At 37.5% G+C, this 27,381-nt stretch overlaps 2 protein-coding genes and 2 long non-coding RNA genes across 5 annotated transcripts in view; 3 read left to right on the top strand and 1 right to left on the bottom strand.

Moving 5' to 3' along the window:
* LOC137075054 (gastrula zinc finger protein XlCGF57.1-like) overlaps window positions 1-27,381 on the top strand; it is a 421,471-nt gene that overhangs the window by 371,965 nt on the left and 22,125 nt on the right. The window lies entirely within an intron of this gene.
* LOC137075056 (uncharacterized) lies at window positions 11,706-15,277 on the top strand. Its single transcript, XM_067443236.1, has 4 exons — window positions 11,706-12,138; window positions 12,321-12,486; window positions 12,586-12,701; window positions 13,049-15,277. Exons 1-4 carry the CDS (start codon window positions 11,992-11,994, stop codon window positions 13,859-13,861), a joined length of 1,242 nt encoding a protein of 413 aa, XP_067299337.1. The 5' UTR covers window positions 11,706-11,991; the 3' UTR covers window positions 13,862-15,277.
* On the bottom strand, window positions 14,803-16,157 carry LOC137075066 (uncharacterized). Its single transcript, XR_010904986.1, has 3 exons — window positions 15,916-16,157; window positions 15,318-15,487; window positions 14,803-14,931 (listed from the first exon to the last, which is right to left on the bottom strand). It is a non-coding gene; the product is annotated as an uncharacterized lncRNA (long non-coding RNA).
* Window positions 18,980-19,765, top strand: LOC137075067 (uncharacterized). The gene is made up of 3 exons (XR_010904987.1): window positions 18,980-19,133; window positions 19,428-19,574; window positions 19,645-19,765. It is a non-coding gene; the product is annotated as an uncharacterized lncRNA (long non-coding RNA).

Here is a 27,381-nt window from a genome sequence, read left to right as displayed (position 1 = left end):
GAATTATAAAATAAAAGAGAAATGTTACCTCATCAGATACTTGGTTGTTTTCAATGAGAGACTCAAAACTCTCCATGTACAGTGGATAAGGTCCAATCTTTCCGATGCATCTTCCATGCAGTCCTCCAGACTTCATAATTTGTAAAACTGCATAAATGATTATTTTCCACTTTATTACATTTTTTTAACTACATTGTTTTAGTATTCTATATTTTTGTGTTAAAATAATGTGCAAACATCACAGAACAACATTTTCTACAGAAAATACAGGCCTATAAAAACTTTACTTGTAGACTTCACCGTTTCCCCATCATTGTTAATTAAGATACATTGTATGCAGATAGCCTCTAACTTAAAAAATGCACTATACACATAACAAAAGAAAATGCACACTTACCATTCATTTTTCTCAGAAAGAAATGCTCCTTTAAAGTAGAGGGATAAGCTGATATTAAAACATTGAATGACATTAGCATTACCTATAGAGAACATTGGCACCAATCGTAAAGCATCACATATTAAGATAAAATTAAACCTGCAAGCAGAGCCGAAAGGACCTTTGCACTCGGTGGTTTTATGGAACTGAATTACATTAACGCAAACACACACACACACACACACACACACACACACACACACACACACACACACACACACACACACACACACACACACACACACACACACACACACACACACACGGTCAGATTTGTCTTTTTTTGTTGTTGTTGTTTTTACAATTTTAACTTTTTTATGTGAAAAATAAGTATTAGAGAGCAGCATATAGTGCACTAAAAATAACACCATGAACCTATTGAGTACCACAGCCCTAAGAGCAGCATATAGTACACTAAAAATAACACCATGAACCTATTGAGTACCACAGCCCTAAGAGCAGCATATAGTACACTAAAAATAACACCATGAACCTATTGAGTACCACAGCCCTAAGAGCAGCATACGTTATAGTACACTAAAAATAACACCATGAACCTATTGAGTACCACAGCCCTAAGAGCAGCATATAGTACACTAAAAATAACACCATGAACCTATTGAGTACCACAGCCCTGAGAGCAGCATACGTTATAGTACACTAAAAATAACACCATGAACCTATTGAGTACCGCAGCCCTGAGAGCAGCATATAGTACACTAAAAATAACACTATGAACCTATTGAGTACCGCAGCCCTGAGAGCAGCATATAGTACACTAAAAATAACACTGAACCTATTGAGTACCGCAGCCCTGAGAGCAGCATATAGTACACTAAAAATAACACCATGAACCTATTGAGTACCACAGCCCTAAGAGCAGCATATAGTACACTAAAAATAACACCATGAACATATTGAGTACCACAGCCCTAAGAGCAGCATATAGTACACTAAAAATAACACCATGCACACATTGAGTACCACAGCCCTAAGAGCAGCATATAGTACACTAAAAATAACACCATGAACCTATTGAGTACCACAGCCCTAAGAGCAGCATACGTTATAGGACACTAAAAATAACACCATGAACCTATTGAGTACCACAGCCCTAAGAGCAGCATATAGTACACTAAAAATAACACCATGAACCTATTGAGTACCACAGCCCTAAGAGCAGCATATAGTACACTAAAAATAACACCATGAACATATTGAGTACCACAGCCCTAAGAGCAGCATATAGTACACTAAAAATAACACTATGAACCTATTGAGTACCACAGCCCTGAGAGCAGCATATAGTACACTAAAAATAACACCATGAACCTATTGAGTACCGCAGCCCTGAGAGCAGCATATAGTACACTAAAAATAACACTGAACCTATTGAGTACCACAGCCCTGGGAGCAGCATATAGTACACTAAAAATAACACCATGAACCTATTGAGTACCGCAGCCCTGAGAGCAGCATATAGTACACTAAAAATAACACTATGAACCTATTGAGTACCACAGCCCTGGGAGCAGCATATAGTACACTAAAAATAACACTATGAACCTATTGAGTACCGCAGCCCTGAGAGCAGCATATAGTACACTAAAAATAACACCATGAACCTATTGAGTACCGCAGCCCTGAGAGCAGCATATAGTACACTAAAAATAACACTATGAACCTATTGAGTACCGCAGCCCTGAGAGCAGCATATAGTACACTAAAAATAACACCATGAACCTATTGAGTACCACAGCCCTGAGAGCAGCATATAGTACACTAAAAATAACACTGAACCTATTGAGTACCACAGCCCTGGGAGCAGCATATAGTACACTAAAAATAACACCATGAACCTATTGAGTACCACAGCCCTGAGAGCAGCATATAGTACACTAAAAATAACACTATGAACCTATTGAGTACCACAGCCCTGAGAGCAGCATATAGTACACTAAAAATAACACCATGAACCTATTGAGTACCGCAGCCCTGAGAGCAGCATATAGTACACTAAAAATAACACCATGAACCTATTGAGTACCACAGCCCTGAGAGCAGCATATAGTACACTAAAAATAACACTATGAACCTATTGAGTACCACAGCCCTGAGAGCAGCATATAGTACACTAAAAATAACACCATGAACCTATTGAGTACCGCAGCCCTGGGAGCAGCATATAGTACACTAAAAATAACACCATGAACCTATTGAGTACCGCAGCCCTGAGAGCAGCATATAGTACACTAAAAATAACACTGAACCTATTGAGTACCACAGCCCTGGGAGCAGCATATAGTACACTAAAAATAACACCATGAACATATTGAGTACCACAGCCCTGAGAGCAGCATATAGTACACTAAAAATAACACCATGAACCTATTGAGTACCACAGCCCTGAGAGCAGCATATAGTACACTAAAAATAACACCATGAACCTATTGAGTACCACAGCCCTGAGAGCAGCATATAGTACACTAAAAATAACACCATGAACCTATTGAGTACCGCAGCCCTGAGAGCAGCATATAGTACACTAAAAATAACACCATGAACCTATTGAGTACCACAGCCCTGAGAGCAGCATATAGTACACTAAAAATAACACTGAACCTATTGAGTACCACAGCCCTGAGAGCAGCATATAGTACACTAAAAATAACACCATGAACCTATTGAGTACCACAGCCCTGAGAGCAGCATATAGTACACTAAAAATAACACCATGAACCTATTGAGTACCACAGCCCTGAGAGCAGCATATAGTACACTAAAAATAACACTATGAACCTATTGAGTACCACAGCCCTGAGAGCAGCATATAGTACACTAAAAATAACACTGAACCTATTGAGTACCGCAGCCCTGAGAGCAGCATATAGTACACTAAAAATAACACCATGAACCTATTGAGTACCACAGCCCTGAGAGCAGCATATAGTACACTAAAAATAACACCATGAACCTATTGAGTACTGCAGCCCTGAGAGCAGCATATAGTACACTAAAAATAACACCATGAACCTATTGAGTACCGCAGCCCTGAGAGCAGCATATAGTGCACTAAAAATAACACTATGAACCTATTGAGTACCACAGCCCTGAGAGCAGCATATAGTACACTAAAAATAACACTGAACCTATTGAGTACCGCAGCCCTGAGAGCAGCATATAGTACACTAAAAATAACACCATGAACCTATTGAGTACCGCAGCCCTGAGAGCAGCATATAGTGCACTAAAAATAACACTATGAACCTATTGAGTACCACAGCCCTGAGAGCAGCATATAGTACACTAAAAATAACATCATGAACCTATTAAGTACAGCAGCCCTGAGAGCAGCATATAGTACACTAAAAATAACACCATGAACCTATTGAGTACCGCAGCCCTGAGAGCAGCATATAGTACACTAAAAATAACACTGAACCTATTGAGTACCACAGCCCTGAGAGCAGCATATAGTGCACTAAAAATAACACCATGAACCTATTGAGTACCGCAGCCCTGAGAGCAGCATATAGTACACTAAAAATAACACCATGAACCTATTGAGTACCGCAGCCCTGAGAGCAGCATATAGTACACTAAAAATAACACCATGAACCTATTGAGTACCGCAGCCCTGAGAGCAGCATACGTTATAGTACACTAAAAATAACACCATGAACCTATTGAGTACCACAGCCCTGAGAGCAGCATATAGTACACTAAAAATAACACCATGAACCTATTGAGTACCGCAGCCCTGAGAGCAGCATATAGTACACTAAAAATAACACCATGAACCTATTGAGTACCACAGCCCTAAGAGCAGCATACGTTATAGGACACTAAAAATAACACCATGAACCTATTGAGTACCACAGCCCTGAGAGCAGCATACGTTATAGTACACTAAAAATAACACCATGAACCTATTGAGTACCGCAGCCCTGAGAGCAGCATATCTACACTAAAAATAACACCATGAACCTATTGAGTACCACAGCCCTGAGAGCAGCATATAGTACACTAAAAATAACACTGAACCTATTGAGTACCACAGCCCTGGGAGCAGCATATAGTACACTAAAAATAACACCATGAACCTATTGAGTACCACAGCCCTGAGAGCAGCATATAGTACACTAAAAATAACACTATGAACCTATTGAGTACCACAGCCCTGAGAGCAGCATATAGTACACTAAAAATAACACCATGAACCTATTGAGTACCGCAGCCCTGAGAGCAGCATATAGTACACTAAAAATAACACCATGAACCTATTGAGTACCACAGCCCTGAGAGCAGCATATAGTACACTAAAAATAACACTGAACCTATTGAGTACCACAGCCCTGGGAGCAGCATATAGTACACTAAAAATAACACCATGAACCTATTGAGTACCGCAGCCCTGAGAGCAGCATATAGTACACTAAAAATAACACTGAACCTATTGAGTACCACAGCCCTGGGAGCAGCATATAGTACACTAAAAATAACACCATGAACATATTGAGTACCACAGCCCTGAGAGCAGCATATAGTACACTAAAAATAACACCATGAACCTATTGAGTACCACAGCCCTGAGAGCAGCATATAGTACACTAAAAATAACACCATGAACCTATTGAGTACCGCAGCCCTGAGAGCAGCATATAGTACACTAAAAATAACACCATGAACCTATTGAGTACCACAGCCCTAAGAGCAGCATACGTTATAGGACACTAAAAATAACACCATGAACCTATTGAGTACCACAGCCCTGAGAGCAGCATACGTTATAGTACACTAAAAATAACACCATGAACCTATTGAGTACCGCAGCCCTGAGAGCAGCATATCTACACTAAAAATAACACCATGAACCTATTGAGTACCACAGCCCTGAGAGCAGCATATAGTACACTAAAAATAACACCATGAACCTATTGAGTACCGCAGCCCTGAGAGCAGCATATAGTACACTAAAAATAACACCATGAACCTATTGAGTACCGCAGCCCTGAGAGCAGCATATAGTACACTAAAAATAACACCATGAACCTATTGAGTACCACAGCCCTAAGAGCAGCATACGTTATAGGACACTAAAAATAACACCATGAACCTATTGAGTACCACAGCCCTGAGAGCAGCATACGTTATAGTACACTAAAAATAACACCATGAACCTATTGAGTACCGCAGCCCTGAGAGCAGCATATCTACACTAAAAATAACACCATGAACCTATTGAGTACCACAGCCCTGAGAGCAGCATATAGTGCACTAAAAATAACACTATGAACCTATTGAGTACCACAGCCCTGAGAGCAGCATATAGTACACTAAAAATAACATCATGAACCTATTAAGTACAGCAGCCCTGAGAGCAGCATATAGTACACTAAAAATAACACCATGAACCTATTGAGTACCGCAGCCCTGAGAGCAGCATATAGTACACTAAAAATAACACTGAACCTATTGAGTACCACAGCCCTGAGAGCAGCATATAGTGCACTAAAAATAACACCATGAACCTATTGAGTACCGCAGCCCTGAGAGCAGCATATAGTACACTAAAAATAACACTGAACCTATTGAGTACCACAGCCCTGGGAGCAGCATATAGTACACTAAAAATAACACCATGAACATATTGAGTACCACAGCCCTGAGAGCAGCATACGTTATAGTACACTAAAAATAACACCATGAACCTATTGAGTACCACAGCCCTGAGAGCAGCATATAGTACACTAAAAATAACACCATGAACCTATTGAGTACCGCAGCCCTGAGAGCAGCATATAGTACACTAAAAATAACACCATGAACCTATTGAGTACCACAGCCCTAAGAGCAGCATACGTTATAGGACACTAAAAATAACACCATGAACCTATTGAGTACCACAGCCCTGAGAGCAGCATACGTTATAGTACACTAAAAATAACACCATGAACCTATTGAGTACCGCAGCCCTGAGAGCAGCATATCTACACTAAAAATAACACCATGAACCTATTGAGTACCACAGCCCTGAGAGCAGCATATAGTACACTAAAAATAACACCATGAACCTATTGAGTACCGCAGCCCTGAGAGCAGCATATAGTACACTAAAAATAACACCATGAACCTATTGAGTACCGCAGCCCTGAGAGCAGCATATAGTACACTAAAAATAACACCATGAACCTATTGAGTACCACAGCCCTAAGAGCAGCATACGTTATAGGACACTAAAAATAACACCATGAACCTATTGAGTACCACAGCCCTGAGAGCAGCATACGTTATAGTACACTAAAAATAACACCATGAACCTATTGAGTACCGCAGCCCTGAGAGCAGCATATCTACACTAAAAATAACACCATGAACCTATTGAGTACCACAGCCCTGAGAGCAGCATATAGTACACTAAAAATAACACTGAACCTACTGAGTACCACAGCCCTGGGAGCAGCATATAGTACACTAAAAATAACACCATGAACCTATTGAGTACCACAGCCCTGAGAGCAGCATATAGTACACTAAAAATAACACTATGAACCTATTGAGTACCACAGCCCTGAGAGCAGCATATAGTACACTAAAAATAACACCATGAACCTATTGAGTACCGCAGCCCTGAGAGCAGCATATAGTACACTAAAAATAACACCATGAACCTATTGAGTACCACAGCCCTGAGAGCAGCATATAGTACACTAAAAATAACACTGAACCTATTGAGTACCACAGCCCTGGGAGCAGCATATAGTACACTAAAAATAACACCATGAACCTATTGAGTACTGCAGCCCTGAGAGCAGCATATAGTACACTAAAAATAACACTGAACCTATTGAGTACCACAGCCCTGGGAGCAGCATATAGTACACTAAAAATAACACCATGAACATATTGAGTACCACAGCCCTGAGAGCAGCATATAGTACACTAAAAATAACACCATGAACCTATTGAGTACCACAGCCCTGAGAGCAGCATATAGTACACTAAAAATAACACCATGAACCTATTGAGTACCACAGCCCTGAGAGCAGCATATAGTACACTAAAAATAACACCATGAACCTATTGAGTACCGCAGCCCTGAGAGCAGCATATAGTACACTAAAAATAACACCATGAACCTATTGAGTACCACAGCCCTGAGAGCAGCATATAGTACACTAAAAATAACACTGAACCTATTGAGTACCACAGCCCTGAGAGCAGCATATAGTACACTAAAAATAACACCATGAACCTATTGAGTACCACAGCCCTGAGAGCAGCATATAGTACACTAAAAATAACACCATGAACCTATTGAGTACCACAGCCCTGAGAGCAGCATATAGTACACTAAAAATAACACTATGAACCTATTGAGTACCACAGCCCTGAGAGCAGCATATAGTACACTAAAAATAACACTGAACCTATTGAGTACCGCAGCCCTGAGAGCAGCATATAGTACACTAAAAATAACACCATGAACCTATTGAGTACCACAGCCCTGATAGCAGCATATAGTACACTAAAAAATAACACCATGAACCTATTGAGTACTGCAGCCCTGAGAGCAGCATATAGTACACTAAAAATAACACCATGAACCTATTGAGTACCACAGCCCTGAGAGCAGCATATAGTACACTAAAAATAACACTGAACCTATTGAGTACCGCAGCCCTGAGAGCAGCATATAGTACACTAAAAATAACACCATGAACCTATTGAGTACCGCAGCCCTGAGAGCAGCATATAGTGCACTAAAAATAACACTATGAACCTATTGAGTACCACAGCCCTGAGAGCAGCATATAGTACACTAAAAATAACACTGAACCTATTGAGTACCGCAGCCCTGAGAGCAGCATATAGTACACTAAAAATAACACCATGAACCTATTGAGTACCACAGCCCTGAGAGCAGCATATAGTACACTAAAAAATAACACCATGAACCTATTGAGTACTGCAGCCCTGAGAGCAGCATATAGTACACTAAAAATAACACCATGAACCTATTGAGTACCGCAGCCCTGAGAGCAGCATATAGTACACTAAAAATAACACTATGAACCTATTGAGTACCACAGCCCTGAGAGCAGCATATAGTACACTAAAAATAACACTGAACCTATTGAGTACCGCAGCCCTGAGAGCAGCATATAGTACACTAAAAATAACACCATGAACCTATTGAGTACCGCAGCCCTGAGAGCAGCATATAGTGCACTAAAAATAACACTATGAACCTATTGAGTACCACAGCCCTGAGAGCAGCATATAGTACACTAAAAATAACATCATGAACCTATTAAGTACAGCAGCCCTGAGAGCAGCATATAGTACACTAAAAATAACACCATGAACCTATTGAGTACCGCAGCCCTGAGAGCAGCATATAGTACACTAAAAATAACACTGAACCTATTGAGTACCACAGCCCTGAGAGCAGCATATAGTGCACTAAAAATAACACCATGAACCTATTGAGTACCGCAGCCCTGAGAGCAGCATATAGTACACTAAAAATAACACCATGAACCTATTGAGTACCGCAGCCCTGAGAGCAGCATATAGTACACTAAAAATAACACCATGAACCTATTGAGTACCGCAGCCCTGAGAGCAGCATACGTTATAGTACACTAAAAATAACACCATGAACCTATTGAGTACCACAGCCCTGAGAGCAGCATATAGTACACTAAAAATAACACCATGAACCTATTGAGTACCGCAGCCCTGAGAGCAGCATATAGTACACTAAAAATAACACCATGAACCTATTGAGTACCACAGCCCTAAGAGCAGCATACGTTATAGGACACTAAAAATAACACCATGAACCTATTGAGTACCACAGCCCTGAGAGCAGCATACGTTATAGTACACTAAAAATAACACCATGAACCTATTGAGTACCGCAGCCCTGAGAGCAGCATATCTACACTAAAAATAACACCATGAACCTATTGAGTACCACAGCCCTGAGAGCAGCATATAGTACACTAAAAATAACACCATGAACCTATTGAGTACCGCAGCCCTGAGAGCAGCATATAGTACACTAAAAATAACACTATGAACCTATTGAGTACCGCAGCCCTGAGAGCAGCATATAGTACACTAAAAATAACACCATGAACCTATTGAGTACCGCAGCCCTGAGAGCAGCATATAGTACACTAAAAATAACACCATGAACCTATTGAGTACCGCAGCCCTGAGAGCAGCATATAGTACACTAAAAATAACACCATGAACCTATTGAGTACCACAGCCCTGAGAGCAGCATATAGTACACTAAAAATAACACTGAACCTATTGAGTACCACAGCCCTGGGAGCAGCATATAGTACACTAAAAATAACACCATGAACCTATTGAGTACCACAGCCCTGAGAGCAGCATATAGTACACTAAAAATAACACTATGAACCTATTGAGTACCACAGCCCTGAGAGCAGCATATAGTACACTAAAAATAACACCATGAACCTATTGAGTACCGCAGCCCTGAGAGCAGCATATAGTACACTAAAAATAACACCATGAACCTATTGAGTACCACAGCCCTGAGAGCAGCATATAGTACACTAAAAATAACACTGAACCTATTGAGTACCACAGCCCTGGGAGCAGCATATAGTACACTAAAAATAACACCATGAACCTATTGAGTACCGCAGCCCTGAGAGCAGCATATAGTACACTAAAAATAACACTGAACCTATTGAGTACCACAGCCCTGGGAGCAGCATATAGTACACTAAAAATAACACCATGAACATATTGAGTACCACAGCCCTGAGAGCAGCATATAGTACACTAAAAATAACACCATGAACCTATTGAGTACCACAGCCCTGAGAGCAGCATATAGTACACTAAAAATAACACCATGAACCTATTGAGTACCACAGCCCTGAGAGCAGCATATAGTACACTAAAAATAACACTGAACCTATTGAGTACCACAGCCCTGGGAGCAGCATATAGTACACTAAAAATAACACCATGAACCTATTGAGTACCACAGCCCTGAGAGCAGCATATAGTACACTAAAAATAACACTATGAACCTATTGAGTACCACAGCCCTGAGAGCAGCATATAGTACACTAAAAATAACACCATGAACCTATTGAGTACCGCAGCCCTGAGAGCAGCATATAGTACACTAAAAATAACACCATGAACCTATTGAGTACCACAGCCCTGAGAGCAGCATACGTTATAGTACACTAAAAATAACACCATGAACCTATTGAGTACCACAGCCCTGAGAGCAGCATATAGTACACTAAAAATAACACCATGAACCTATTGAGTACCGCAGCCCTGAGAGCAGCATATAGTACACTAAAAATAACACCATGAACCTATTGAGTACCACAGCCCTAAGAGCAGCATATAGTACACTAAAAATAACACCATGAACCTATTGAGTACCACAGCCCTGAGAGCAGCATACGTTATAGTACACTAAAAATAACACCATGAACCTATTGAGTACCGCAGCCCTGAGAGCAGCATATCTACACTAAAAATAACACCATGAACCTATTGAGTACCACAGCCCTGAGAGCAGCATATAGTACACTAAAAATAACACCATGAACCTATTGAGTACCACAGCCCTGAGAGCAGCATACGTTATAGTACACTAAAAATAACACCATGAACCTATTGAGTACTGCAGCCCTGAGAGCAGCATACGTTATAGTACACTAAAAATAACACCATGAACCTATTGAGTACTGCAGCCCTGAGAGCAGCATATAGTACACTAAAAATAACACTATGAACCTATTGAGTACCGCAGCCCTGAGAGCAGCATATAGTACACTAAAAATAACACTATGAACCTATTGAGTACCGCAGCCCTGAGAGCAGCATATAGTGCACTAAATGCGTCACAGCGCGACGCGAAAAAAGATCGCGTCTGGTCTAACGTTACATAGATAGAGCGTCTGGCGCGAGTGATTTAAGTCAATGGAAAGGCGCGTTGACGCGCGTCTGGAGGTCCTACGGCGCGTTTCGCACGGCGCGATGGACGCGATTCTCCCTCATTTGCGTTTGTGCATTGTCTGAAGGCCGAAAAATCTGAACTTTGTCGTCAATTCGCGCGACGCGTTAACCAACCAGGAGCCTGCTTGCTGGTATAGATGCGATATTTAAGTTAATTAAGTTATTTCTGTTTATATACAAAAATATATTATATAAAAAATATATATATATATATATCGTAAATTCACTTAAGCCTAGTTCAGACTGCACGATTTTCAAACTCGTCGGGTCACTGCTGTATTCACACTGCACGATTATCTGGGGTAGCATTCAGTCACTGCTGTCTTCACACTGCACGATGGATCGGCGACAGGGGAGTTCACACTGCATGACTGTACAGGAGGAACAATCGCCGACAGCTCTGTCCCGTCCGCAAACTACGTTTCACAACCAAACACACGCGAGAAGTGACAAGGAAACAACGCGAGATCACGTGTGCATCAGACCGGAGTTCTCACGTGAGACTGGGATTATTAATAAAAATGGTAACCTACAAGAAGCTTGCGATACAAATTGCCTGTGCGCTGATTTGCAGCGAAAAGAAGAAAAAGAAAAGAAGATTATGGAGGAGGAAATGGTTGGGGAGACGCGAAGAGCAAGGATTGTTTGTTCTGCAAAGAGAGTTGGAGGTAAAATAATAATTGTGCAATGTGTGGCTGGTCTAGCAAATGTTTGTGTATCGATCGTTTTATTGACATAATTGTAAAGTTTAAATGTACAATACTTCATTATGTTAGAATTTTTCATTTTTCTCTGATTGAAAAGCTATAAACTATATTAAACGTTAAGATTGTGCTTGCTATACAAATAGATGGATGATCAGACTGGGTTCAGGAAGCTGCTGCGGATGACAGCAGAGGAGTTTGATATCCTGCTGGGGATGGTCGGACCTCTCATAACCAAGCAACACACGCAGATGAGACGGGCAATATCCCCAAGAGAGCGCCTAGCTGTGACCATGCGGTTTTTGGCAACAGGTGTGTGTGCCAGAGCAATTGATTCAGCAATAGTACTTTATTTTTTTTTTAATTTTTTTTTATTTTTTTACTGAATATTCTGTACTTTTTCTTGTACAGGTGAATCGTTCACTTCCCTCAGTTTCCAGTACAGGGTTGGGGTCAGCACTATTTCTGAGATAGTTATGGAAACCTGTGCTGCTCTGTACAAGGCCATGAAAAAAGACTTTCTGAAGGTATTCTCTGATTACCAAGATTTACTAAAATACTGTACTTAAAGGGCACATGTAGTACATTACTAGTTAATACCTTTTACTGAAATTACCATAAAAAGTACACATCTATGTCATTATGCAACATAAAAATAAATGCATCACTTACATGTGAACCTGTGTGAAATCCAGGCTACACTCTCATAATGTAAATATGAGATTAGGAGCGTCAACGTTTGATTTCAATCATTAATTTCAGTATAATTGTACTCTTTCACTCAATAAAACCTTGAATTCACAGAATGATCTTTACATTATGAAGGATTATTAATTAATTTAGAAATTTTGTTCTTTTGTTGTTTTTTTTATAGACACCATCAACAGAGGCAGAATGGCGGGGAATAGCCCATGACTTTCACTCAAAATGGCAATTCCCACATTGCCTTGGTGCGCTAGATGGTAAACACATCCGGATACAGCCTCCAGCAAAAAGTGGCAGTCTCTACCATAATTACAAGTCCAGCTTCTCTGTGATTATGATGGCTGCTGTGGATGCCAATTACAAGTTCATATATGCCAGTGTGGGTACCCAAGGTAGAGTTTCTGATGCCGGATTATTCGCTCAGTCAGACTTGCGCCAAGCGATGGATCAGGGCCGGCTGAACTTTCCTCCACCTGAACCATTGCCCAGCAGTGACATAATGATGCCATACATGTTCGTGGGTGATGAGGCATATCCTTTAAGGCCCGATCTCATGAAGCCATATCCTTACAGGCAAATGGACCACAGTCAACGGATACTGAACTACCGTCTATCAAGAGCACGTCGAGTGGTAGAAAATGCATTTGGCATTCTTGCTAACAGGTTACGAGTTTTTAGGAGCACCATATGCTTGGAGCCAGGCAAGGTAGTTAAAATAACTATGGCCTGCCTATGCATCCATAACTTCCTCCGTGAGCGCAGGTCTGAGGCGTACACGCCTCCAGCCTTTGCAGACTGGGAGAACAATGACCACAGCATAGTTGAAGGAAACTGGAGGAATGAAGGAACAGGGTCTTTCCAACCAGTGGATCATGGAAGGGAGCGCAATGCATCTGTTGTGGCAAAAATGCAACGAAACCTTCTGTGTGACTACTTTGTATCACCTGCAGGTTGTGTTCCTTGGCAGCAGAAACACATGTAGTATTGTAAGGAAGTCAGTATTATTTTTGTACCGTAGAGTACATTGTGTGCTTTATTCTGATAGTTTTCATACTGTAGCACATTTTAATGTTGTTTATTTTCAAGTGGCTTTCTTAAAAAAACATGGTGCTTCTGTTCTTGATCTTGGCTATTAGGCACAAAATGCTTTGTATATATCTTCAGACCTTACAACTAATGTGTAGTTTGACATCAATGTGTCAAATAGCATGTGCAGACTCAGCCTTTTTATTTCTCTGAAACATTCATTGATAAAAGTACAAACATAAACATGCTGTTGCTTTTCAATAAAATCCTGAGCATTACCGTGGAAACTCTGATTTTTTTAGTTTTTAATTCTACAAACTTAACATTACTTTTGTAAAAGTACAATACATTTGTATTAACATAAAGCAGCAGTAAAGTAACCCATCTAATATAATGTAGAAGTAAAACAAGTTAATTCAAAAGAACAGCTTTTCACAAACTTTCACTGACATCAAAGGGTGGCAATGTTTGCAAAAAACTTTGAGGTCGAGGACCCTGAAAAGCCATGTGTTGTGTGTAGGTCTGTACCGGTGGCAAAGGTGAAACAGTGGGGAGGAATGTGTATGGTGCTGATGGTGAATGTGAGGAAGCGGATCTATTTCTTTCACTATCTTGCCCATCATATATCATGTTCATAATATTCCTTTTCAATGTGGTTACAATAGCTGTATCTCGGAGTAGCCTTAATTCAGCTGCTACCTGGTTTCCAAAAGTAGTGAATGCATCTGGTGTCGGGTCAACCTCAACTTTGGATGCCATTTGCTTCAACACGGCTAGCTTCTGCAGCTCAACATCAGATACTGATCTGGCTTTGCGTTTGATTCCCTTTGTGTTTGATTCAACTCCTGCATTTGTGCTGGCAGTTGATGGGGAATCAAAACATTCAACAGAGGATGAGGTATGAGATGTAGGTGTACTGTGTCTAGATAGTGGTATCTGCAATTCATTGAGGGATTCTGTGCTATCCTCAAGTTCATAGTTGTCAGGGTCTTCAGCGTTATCCTGGTCACCGGGTAGCAAATCAAGCTGGAAGAAACGTAAACAGTGGTGTCAGTGAATATTACAGTTCTGTAAAAATAGCAAATAATAGTAATCACTCCATTTTCATATATTTATTTTTTACTAATGAATGTTATAATTTTTGGACTTAATACTTTTTCAACTGTCAGAGCTCATATACTTTTTTGTAATAATTTCATGAAAAAGGCATGTAGAGTATGCATTATTTAGTACTGAACATTGCACAGTTACATATTTTAGGCACATTGACTTTTATTTATGTAGGCTTTTGCTCACAATAAAACTGGTATGTAATGGATGAAAAGTACAGATAAAGATGTATGCAAAATAAACTGAGTAAAATATAAAATGTTTCAATCTGTACATACAGCAAAATGTGTTTGTAAACTTACAGTGGTTTCACATGGACGGTGAACAATATGTTTTTTTATAAAATCCATGACCCTGAGAAGCCACTGTTGCCTAGGTGTCAGGGGTTTGTTCCCACTCCCACTAGGTTTGGGTTTAATTAACCTGGAGAACTGTGTTCTCAAGGATAAAGCCCTGGTCTTCACCTCCTCAACTGTAAAAATAAATAAGTAATTATTTAGTTAAACGTTCCAGAATATGAAATGTTTACATATTTGTAAATAAAGGTATGAAAAAAATACTATAGTAGCTAGTGGTTTACTATTTATTACTGTAGTAAATACTATAGTGTTTTTGAACCATTCTATAGTAAAGATACTACAGTAAATTGTAGTATATTATATATTTACTATACTTGGTTAATTTATATTACTGTAATATTAACTAGGCTATAGTAAATTGTTCCACTATATAGTATACCTCAGTATTTACCAATGAACTGTACTATATTTACTATAGGCTATGGTTCAAAAACACTATAACATTTACTACGTCAAGAAAACATACTATATCTTTTTTATTAACTACAATATGAGAAAGAAGCCCCTATAGTGGGATAGAAAATGTACTAATTTTGCTCACCTGGCTGTTGAAGGGAGTTAGCAATTTCTCTCCAACTTTGTTCCTTTTCAACTCGGTTGTGGTACAGCTCGGAAGACACGTCAAACAGACACGGGTGCTCCTGCCAAATTTCGACTAATTTTTGTTCCATTTCTTGTGTCCAAATACAACGAGAAGGACTCTTTTTCTGAACCGACGTCATTGTTGTGGTCTTTAAACTTGATAACTCCTCCCTGAACCTCCCGCTGCCCTGTATCTCACTCTCATTGCCCTGCTGAAAAAAACAATAGAAACCATCACAGAATTTGTAATGGTTTTAATGGTTATATTGGAAACTGTATTGGTTTTAATGGAAACTGTAATGGTCCTAGTGGGTCTCTATTGGTAATTTGCTTTCTTCTATTGGTGCCATGTGTATGCCTATTTGTCTTTATTAGTTTTAATGGAAACTGTAATGGTTCTAGTGGGTCTCTATTGGTAATTTGATTTCTTCTATTGGTGGCATGCATTGTCTATTGGATACCATTAAGGACCAATAGAACACTTTTGGCAAGTTTTAGTTTACATGTTGATATCTACTGGACACCAGTATAAACCATTAGGACTCCAATAAATGTAGTGGTTTCTTTAGTTTGATAATAATGACTTAATTGTGTACACATAATGAAGGCTAGATGCAGATCTTTTTATTTTTTATTTTTTTATTTTTTACAAATATTACAGCACAAACTAGACACGCAAATAAATTAACTTTTTGCTCATTCACTCTAAAAAAAAAAAGGTTCTTCAGTGGTTCTTCAGCGGTTCTTTAGGGTGGATAAGGTGCTATATAGCACCAATACCATATAAAGAACCTGTAAAGCCCCTGTGTGGTTCTTCAGCTGTTCTTCAGTGGTTCTTTGGGGTGGTTAAGGTGCTATATAGCACCACTGTCATCATAAATCAAATTTTAAAAAGCCCCTCTAGTTTCTGTCTTTCTTTTAGTTTCTTAATTTAGTTGGGGAATTGATTACAAAACAACATTAAATAAAATAATAATATTCACATGAAGTTAACATGGTTCTCAACCTTTTTGGCCCAAAGGCCCCCAAATCAAATATATTTGAGCCCTCAAACACAACACTTTTTGACCCCAGCAAAGTGATTTAAAACAGCTTTTTGCCATTGGTATTAAAAATTAAGCTAATGAATATGGGGCCTGCCCAACTTTTTAAAATTAAAACACATTAGGTAATCAATACACACAAATTATAACAGTAGGCGGCTACCAAATCAAATCCACACTTGAACCATTTTCAAATCATCACCCATACATCGCTTATTAATAGCCAATACATTATAAATAAAAATTATAAAAAACCTCTTGAAAAAAAAATTCTCTGCTAGAAACTGATTTCACTTTATCATACCACTATAAAATGTTATTTACAGCGCCAAAACAAAGTTATCTTAATTATATTTTATTTAAGTATAATATTTTATACTTAATTTACTTAATTTTATTTTAATTTTATGTTTTGTTCATTTGTGTAGTCTAGCTTTAATAACATATTATGATGTCCATATATATATATATATATATATATATATATATATATATATATATATATATATATATATATATATATATATACGGACATCATAATATGTTATTAAAGCTAGACTACACAAATGAACAAAACATAAAAATAAAATTATATATATATATATATATATATATATATATATATATATATATATATATATATATAATTATATATATATATATATATATATATATATATATATATATATATATATAAAGCCCCTGTAATTGGCACGTTTATATATATATATATATATATATATATATATATATATATATATATATATATATATATATATATATATATAAACGTGCCAATTATATATATATATATATACATATATATATATATATATATATATATATATATATATATATATATATATATATATATATATATATATATATATATATATATATATATATATATATATATATATATATATATATATAAACGCGCCAATCAGATGTACGCCGTTTGTGCGCGAGCGGTCCTACTCGAGAAACTGCGTCATTTGTGTCGTTGCTCGTTGGACCTTTGGAGCCGGCGTCGTTATGGAGAGAGAAATAATCTTGACCAGGTGAGTGTCATACCTCCAACTGTCACATAAATATGCTATTAAAGTTGAGTTCCTTGTTAGGGGGACATTTTGTTGCTATTTTAAAATGTTGTACCGTGTTTTGAGTAATGTTAGCCGACTGTGTGGAGCCTGACCAACTGTGTTGACTAATTTAACTTAGTTAACGATTTTTTTTTCGCAATAAACAAAGCGAATAACATCCTAGTGACGCTCAAAAAGAAAAAGGATAATAATTTCTTACACTCGAGCCAGAGTTGCAGCAGTAACGTTTTAGTAACGTTAAGTTATTTCAACCAAATACACTGAAACGCCTTTGGTGTAAGTTAACGTCAACCGACAAAGCTCGAGAGACAGAGGGGGGTTTAAGTTAACGATAAGGAGATACGGTTAGGGATATTTGTTGCTTAACTAACACTGAAGTGTAACGTTAAGTAATAATTAAGGCTAACGTGGTCGTTCGTATTTAATCTTTTTTTTTTTTTTTTTTTTTTTTTTTTTTGAATTGCTGATAGAGATGACAGCCACGGTCCTAGAGGTGGGCTTTAAGCTAAAAAGCTTAACTACTAAAACTAGCTAAACTAGCTAAAAGTTAACGTTAGCTCTATTTATTTAGGCTATTTATCATTAGCTTAATTATTAACATTGGCCAATTTCATGTCATGAATATTTGCATGTAACTGTTAATGAATTGGTTTGAAGATCATTTTCAGTTAAGGCTGTGGATCATCAATGTCACAATACGATACACATCACGATATGGATCAATTTGTAATTACATTTCTTTTGAGCAGAGTTTAGTAACAATAATATCTGTTTATTGAATAACCAGTGCCAGTGTTTCTGTTATAACAGTTGTGATAACTGAAAAACTATTTAGTTTATGAAATTTAGAAAAAAATAAGAGTTAAATTAAATAAATTGTCACAAGAACAGCTTGGTTCAATATCGATTATTTTTGGCTACATAACAGGTATGCCACATGCATGGCAAATTTTCTCAAGGAATAGGATACACATCTCTTAACTGATGCTGTAAACTATGGGAGTCAGTTGAAGCCTACTATAATATTGAAGGTAAAATTGAACAGATTTGTACAAACACTTAAATTACACAAGGATTTTTTTTTTATAATAATAAAGTTAAAATATTTGCTAAACAAATTACATATTTCTACTCAAATTAGTTTTTTAAAGTATAAACATTTAAATGGTGGCTGTCAAACAAACTTTCTCAATTCACATTTGGTGTAGCAGCAGAACTTTGGTGTCTGTTCATCTAAGACAAATTTTATTATTTTTTTATAGATTCCTGTGTAAGTGTGTTTTGTATTTGTACCCACATTTGTACCAATTTCAATACCCCTATAGGTTGATGCAGGAGAAGATGAACAAAGTATTAGGGGACATCTAGAGAAGCTTCAACCAAACATAGAGCTCCTCAAAGAAAGGATGGTGTGGAAAAATGTTGTGTCCAACCATAGCAAAGAGGAGACTCGTTTCAGACTGGTGAAAATGGTAAGTACAGTAGTGTGTTGATTGCCTCCTTATGTATGACTATTTTTTAATGTCTTTTTTTTTACTTTAGCCAACAAATTCTTACACAGCTCTCTGTAATAGCACAGAGACCTTCAAGTTTCACGGAGTCCCCTTAAGGACAAGTTCAGGCGAAAGATTGAGGACTGTGAAGATGGCAGGCTAAAAAAAGGTAATTAGGGTGGTGCTATAATTCAACAAAAAAAGAAATTGGCTCTAACTACAGTTCTGTTGGTCTGGAGTGCATTTCCCGTATAACGAAGTAACGCAGGTGGTGGAGTAATAACTGCTTTTAATTAATTATTTTGAGATAGAATTCATGCTAGATCTTTTGCTATACATTATGGACATGGCACCTGAGGCCTAATTCTTATTTCTCTCAGTTATTTTGCTTCATTTCCTGATTCAATCAAAGACTCTTTCTTATGTACTAGAGTGCGCCCGCACATGCGTACTCTTCGTAAAAAGGTAATTTAATATGGCCTTATACATATACATAATACATAAAGGACATTTGTATGTATTCAAAAAAAGTCCCGGCTGAAACATTGTCCCTCACATCACCCCCTGTGATGTGAGGTAGGATGTTTGACCCGGGACTTTTTACTGCGCTGAGTACTAAGTGCTATTCCGCCATACATTATAGTTCAAAGAGGGGTATTGCAACTTGTCCCAATGTGCATGTGATGAATGCCTGTGTATTTGTACTAGTCAAATTAAGTATACTTTGAATGGCTGTGTGTTCGACTAAGCGTACATATAAAAAACTAAATATACCGTGGGCATTAAACAGGAATGAAGGTTAAAACAAACAAAAAAAGTATTGGCTAAAAGCATCCCCCATGTTATGTTAATCTAATGATGTTATTTTGTTTAAAGGCCTACAGTTGGAACCAGCTATTTTGCTCTTGCACTGTTGAAGGATGACCCGAGGTTGCTGTTTGAAGTTGAGGTGAGCCTTGAACAGTTTACTAGTGTGTAAAGCACAATCTAATCAAAGCACAACCCTTATTACTTACACTCACATTTTATTATGCAAATTATTTTAATTCAAACATTAGTTTTTTTGTTTGTTGGTCTCTTCAAACTATCTTATTAAATTGAAGAGACAATTACATTCAATATAGAAATAAATATGAGAAGATGGTTAATGCTATTATTTATTAAAGCATTTATTAAATAAAATCTTGTGTAACATTATAAATTAATTTACTGTCACGCTGTCATAATAATCAGAAATATTGCGCAACAAATCATCATATTAGAATGATTTCTAAAAGATAACATGATATTAAAGAGTAATGATGCTGAAAATTATACTACACATTTTAAAGGCAATTACAGTTGAATTACTTTGCTGATTAGCAAAGGATTTTTTATGTCACAATTAATCTTTTTTTAGGAACAATGAAAAGGAGGGAACCACCTTTAACAACATATGCATAATTAGAAACATACATTTAGAAATATATTTGTTATCTTTAGAGTAGTGTTTTGAAAAGTACCACGTCCGTACTGAAATTTTTAAAATGGAAATGTTGGTATCGTCACATTTTTTAATTTTCAGTACCAACTTCGTACCGAAGTCTGTATTTTTAACAACACTTACTATAGAGCACATATTAGGTAGTGCAAACATCTTTTTGGTTATGGCGTGATTTGCTCTAATTATCAAAGCAAGCAATGGATTATTTGTAGGGTGAATATTGTGGTCAAGTAACAGGTCAAGTGAAAGGATTCCTAGTACAGGCTTAGTATTGTAGGCTAAATGTATAGTGTTAGTTGAGTACAAGCAGTTATATAGCTTACTATATGTATTTGACAAGAACCTCTTACTCCATTCCCTGACTGTTAATTCTATATTATAGCCTATTCTGTTCCATAGCACACATGTACATACAAATTTGTCTATTTGTGTGTATTATGCATATGTGTATCTCACTCATTCACTTATTTTTATTCTCTATTGTGTATAGCTACTGGGGTATACTGGAAACTTCTGTCACTAAGACAGATTTTTTGTGTGTGCAAAAATGGCAATAAAGCTCCTATATTGATTCTTTCTGATTCTGGTGTCACGTGAGCCATTTATTGAAACAGTATCATTTTATCTTTTTAACGTTTAATGAAAACTGTTGCCCGATCACAACACGTCAGTGCTCAGTCGGTAGGCTACATACAGTCACCTGAGGTTGGCGCTATTCTGGGATCATATTTCATTAATAACGCATCATATGCTGTAATGCAGGATTTTGAGAATAGAAAATAAATGCAAAGGTACTCTGGTTGAATTTGACACGTGGGCCTTTTATTAAAACATATAAGATTATAAGATTATTTACAGGAGTAGGCTTTTAATGAAAACTGCTCCATCTCAACCTCATATTTCTGTTGCAACTGTTCGGCAGGAGAACTCACTGTTTCTCTGTCAGGTTCAACACCATTCAATCGTGTGTGTGTGTGTGTGTGTGTGTGTGCGCGCACATGCACCAATAACCTTGACATTGAGGTTTGAACTGAAGTGGTAACAGAGCCTTTTACAATTAATTTATTATTTCAAATATGATCAAAATCGAGCATATGGAGGTCAATAAAATTCTTTCTCAAACGAAATCCTGCATTACAGCATATTCTGATGCGTTATTAATGAAATATGCTATTAATGATTCGTTATTTATGAAATACACTCGTATTATGGAACACACTCGTTCTCTAAGGAAATCGTGAATTACAGCACATTCTGAGGGTGGTGATGTTCTGGGGATTATATTTCCATAATAACACATCAGAATATGAACGTTATCACCTCACATCCGTTCTGTGTCGGGACGCGGCAGATCAATGACTTTATAACTCGCAATTGCGACTTTATATCTCAGAATTCTGACTTTATAACTCGCAATTGTGAGAAAAAAAGTCAGAATTGTGAGATAAAAAGTCGCAATTATTATTATTTTTTTTATTATTTAGTGGCGGAAACGGGCTTCCATAGTATGGTGATCCGTCAACATGCAGTTACACATGCAGAGGGAGCGGAGGGGTTCTGACACACCAATCAATCACAGCGCTTGCGGTCCACATTGAATTGACGCGTTGTTACATTTTTGGAGAGGTGCACGTCAGGGTATGTCGTACAAGCTACTGCGTACACTCGACGCAGAAGTATAAATTGGGCTTTAGGCTGTCACTGTGTGATTTCAGGTTTGAGCTATCAAGCATTTTATGCTACTTGATTTTTATTTGAGAGTGGTCAGATTTAAAGTCCTTCAGTTCTTTAATTTCAGTGTGTGTGTGTGTGTGTGTGTGTGTGTGTGTGTGTGTTTCAAACAGAGTGTCTGTCTCAGAGGTTGAATGAAAGAGGCCACACCTCAGAAGAAATAAAAAAGCGCCTGCCATGTGCACGCAAATACCTGGCGGAGAAGATAAGTGACATAAACCGTACAAAAACTGTCAATGGTAAGTACATACCATTTCTGAATGCAATACCAATGTTCTCTAATAATATCTTTTTTTTTCATTTATATTTTTATTATCACATTGGGTATGTTTTGAGCAGCTTTTTTTTTTATCAGTTCCTATACTTCTTGAGTGCTCATATAGTGTTATAAAATGGATAGTTCCAGTCCTTGATTATGATTGCTGTTTTTTTCTTAAATTGGACTTTTTTTTTCTCTGTCTTCAAACTAAGCACTGTCTCTCTCCCTCGCACATATTAATCTAAATCAACTCGCATAAGATAGATGCTAAAAGTTCAAAAGACAGAATCCATCCAATGTTTCAAGTGGCGCATCAGAGAACTTATTTCCCTGAATTACCACTGGGTGTGAATAGTGCTTTAAAAAAAAAAAAAAAAAAAAAAAAACACACCTCACCCCATCTTCTCTGACAGGAGTTCAGCACTTTCCTCTAAAGAAAGTGAAGTGAGAAGTTTGATAAAAAAAAAAAAGAGGGATAAAATCTGTGGAAATTTTTTAGTAATTATAACAGAGATAAAAAGAACCATAACCGGGCCGGAGGTGTGTGAATGTGTGCAGGAGAGACTGAAACTGAATGAGGCAGTTAGTTTGCACCACAAAACAAGAGACAATTCACTGAATGCTTGGAAGATGACAATAAACATCAGTTAGCAGTTAGAGTGTTCTCAAAATAAAATCACATGGCATGATCATGAAAGTCATCAGTTTTTTACTGTATGTGTTTAAGTTTGGATGTGCCATTTCTTGGGATTTTTTTTCAAAAGTGCGGGTGCTGGCTAGCAGGTTAAAATATATACCTGGCGGAGAAGGTTAAATAACAGATGATCGTCATGCTATGACCATGAAATGACTAATGAACAAAAGCTCACAGCTGTCAAGATCTTGAATCTGCTCAAAGTACTCAAAGTGTTAAATGAATTTAGGCATGATTGTTTTCATCAACAACTTCTTACAACTTCTTTGAGATTCCCATATATAAATATATAATGTATGGATAATCTCATGTACTGATGATGTGGTTAAAGAGGTCCATTGTCCTAATGCATTCTCCTTCTTTTTGCAGGTCTAAATCAGCCTCAGTGAACGAGAATTTCATGTACATAAATAAATAAAAACGTCATGTTCATTTTTTGTGTCAGATGTTTATTTTCAGCTGGGTTGAGTAAAAAAGTTGGTCTTAATCCTATGTATAATTTTGATTTCAGGTGCATGTTCTTCATTCTTTGAAAAACACAACCTTAGCTGTTAGCTATTGAAAAGTTTGTGTGCAGTTTATATCAATTAAAATTATATATTTTAGTTTTTTTAAGCAACAAGGGCAAAACCAGTGTATAATTTTAGTAATAATTTAAATAATTTAAACAGCTACCAGTCAAACATACAAATCAGAACCAGTACAAACTGCAATGGAAACCATTAAATATGTGCAAATAAAGACCAACACAAATTTGTAATGGAAACCATCAGAACCAGTACAAACTGCAATGGAAACCATTAAAAGTGCAAATAAAGACCAACACAAATTTGTAATGGAACCATCAGAACCAGTACAAACTGCAATGGAAACCATTAAATATGCAAATAAAGACCAACACAAATTTGTAATGGAAACCATCAGAACCAGTACAAACTGCAATGGAAACCATTAAATATGCAAATAAAGACCAACACAAATTTGTAATGGAACCATCAGAACCAGTACAAACTGCAATGGAAACCATTAAAAGTGCAAATAAAGACCAACACAAATTTGTAATGGAAACCTATACAAACCATTAAATCCTAATGGAATATGCCCAAAACACACTACGTGATGGAAACCATTTTTAATGGTTAAAAGCTGATGGGTTGTAATGGTTTTTTAGTGGAAACCAGTAGGATTTTTGTAATGGTTTCTATTGTTTTTTTCAGCAGGGTGGCTGTCGGTCATCGCTGATGTAATTTTCAATCAGAAGTCATTTCACACAGCTGGAGCTTGAATCGCCAACAGGTCCAGATATTAAGCATGCCAAATATCTCGCGGGCGTCGGCGACTCGTCGGCGATTCTCTCTGATCGCGTCTTTGATTATTCACACTGCGTGATTGTCACTCGCGTGCACGAGCACCGATTTGCCTATGATCTCGGGCATTTGTCGGCGATTCTGCAAAACCTGTCGGCGACTCAAAATCGGGGCTAAAATCGTGCAGTCTGAACTAGGCATTACCTGACAAGCGCAATCTTCCATCAACGGTCTATCAACGATATCTGTAGAATTCCCTCCAATTTTTGAAAAAAAAAAAAAAAACACTTGATCCTGCCTCTGCTTCAATTTCATTGGTTGAATCTTTAAACCAATCATGTTCCTTTCAGCCCTCAGAACATGTTTGAGTAAGTAAAACTCCCATCTGCTAATGGAACGCTAGCCAGGGGATTACAGAAAATAAATATTTACCAGCTGAGTCTTCTCCCGTTTCCACCAACGATGCTTGATTCTACTTCCCGGCAGATGGTGTGAAATACGGGAGACTCCCGGCAAAAACAGTATGCTTCACAGCACCTGAGAGGTGAAGTACAGTGAGCAAGTCTTAATGGGGCAGAAAAACAGGCACACTGAAATAATCACAATCCTCATTGTAGTTTGTTTGTTTTTAACACCTCTGAACATTCTCTTAATTCATTAGGTGCATCCTGGATGTTTTTTCTAATATTATTAATGAGACATTTATGCTAAGCATGTTGAATGATTTGTCCAATTCATCAATGAAAAAAACAACAACGTATATTTAAATTATTGCATACATTAACTTTGAGAGCTCTTACTTTAATGCAAATAATGAGAATGTGACAGTACAAAAATTACTTACTCAACAGAAGCCACAATGGCCTGCAGATGTCTAGCTCATAAGACTTTTTGACAGCAGTAGGTTGTTTTACTGGGCAGGGATGGATTAGCAGATATGCACTAAAAAAAATATATATAGAGAAAAATTGACTGGTTATATGCCTTTATTTGCCAGTTAAACAGATGGAAACAGAGAAAAAGAATTAGGGTTAACAATTTCTAAATTTGTTCCTAAATAAATCAGTCATCTGAATGAAACGTTTGAATCGCAATGACTTACTCAATAAAAAGGACTTGCTGCAATCTGGTGGTACATTTCACATTTAAGTATAGTTTGAAATTATTGCAAAAAATATATATATATTTAGCGTTTTATGTTTAGAACAACGCATTATTATTGTCCTTTGTTAATTAGCTATTTATTAATTTAGTCATTATTAATCCCCTGTGAGGTGCTTTGTGTAGTTTCAGATGCTGATTCTGCATTTCCTCAAGTGTTGCAAAGATGAATTTGGCAGTGTTCGAACTATACCATGGCCTTTGGGGGAGCCCACTTGTGTATGGGGGGGGGGGGGGGGGTAACCACCATAGTCATTGATCTATATTTTTGATATTCTTGCACTGCTCTGCTTCACTTCAGTACACAGATATCTGTATGTTAGGATGCCAAAAAGGTTTAAAAGTTACATTTTAGTCTGGTTTGCCTCGGATCTAACGGTGCTCGTCAATGTAAAAATTATTGAGATGGCCAATCAAATCAAAGTAGGCGGGGTTTGCTTGCGTTCTCTTTTGGTTCGTGCACACAGTCGTCACACATAGACAAGCATGACAATCTATCGCTTAATGCCATTCCGGAGACTCTTAATATACAATCATCGATGAACATCTTTGATTTTAATGAAGAAGAAAAAGAAAAAAAACACGAATTGAAAAGTAAAAAAGACACCCTCAAATAGCCTATAAACCAAGCATCCGGCTGTCTTTGAGTTCACATGAACAACGGTTAAAGTTTCTCGTCAGGCTACAAAAGAATACCATAATTCCTCCATTCAATTAGGCTACAACACATAATTGGAAAAAACATGCCTTAACTTAACACTAATCAACCACAAAGGCCTGGGGTACGCTTCCTTTGCTGTTACTAAATGTACTAAACGAGTGGAATTTGCACCATAGCGCCACCCCACCTTGATGGTCAGGACTAGAATAGCATATAGTTATTTTTATTGACGTGAATTAGATTTAAATCGCCATCATCCATGAATTAATTATATTTTTTGAGCAATTTTACATATAATAATCCACGATGGCACACAAAACTGAAATTGCACCTCAAAATAGCACAGTGTCAATATTTTTTGAGACCCCCCAAAATTTCACAAATCACCTTTTCAGGGGAGCCCATGTCTTATTTAAGGGAGCCGAGCTCCCCCTAGCTCCCCCGTAGTTCGCACCCTGGAATTCGGATACTGAATTCATCAGCTCTTTTG

Source organism: Pseudorasbora parva, chromosome 5 (genome assembly GCF_024679245.1).
Source record: "Pseudorasbora parva isolate DD20220531a chromosome 5, ASM2467924v1, whole genome shotgun sequence".
In the NCBI taxonomy this organism is placed as follows: domain Eukaryota; kingdom Metazoa; phylum Chordata; class Actinopteri; order Cypriniformes; family Gobionidae; genus Pseudorasbora; species Pseudorasbora parva.
This window is presented reverse-complemented; position numbering and strand designations above follow the sequence as displayed.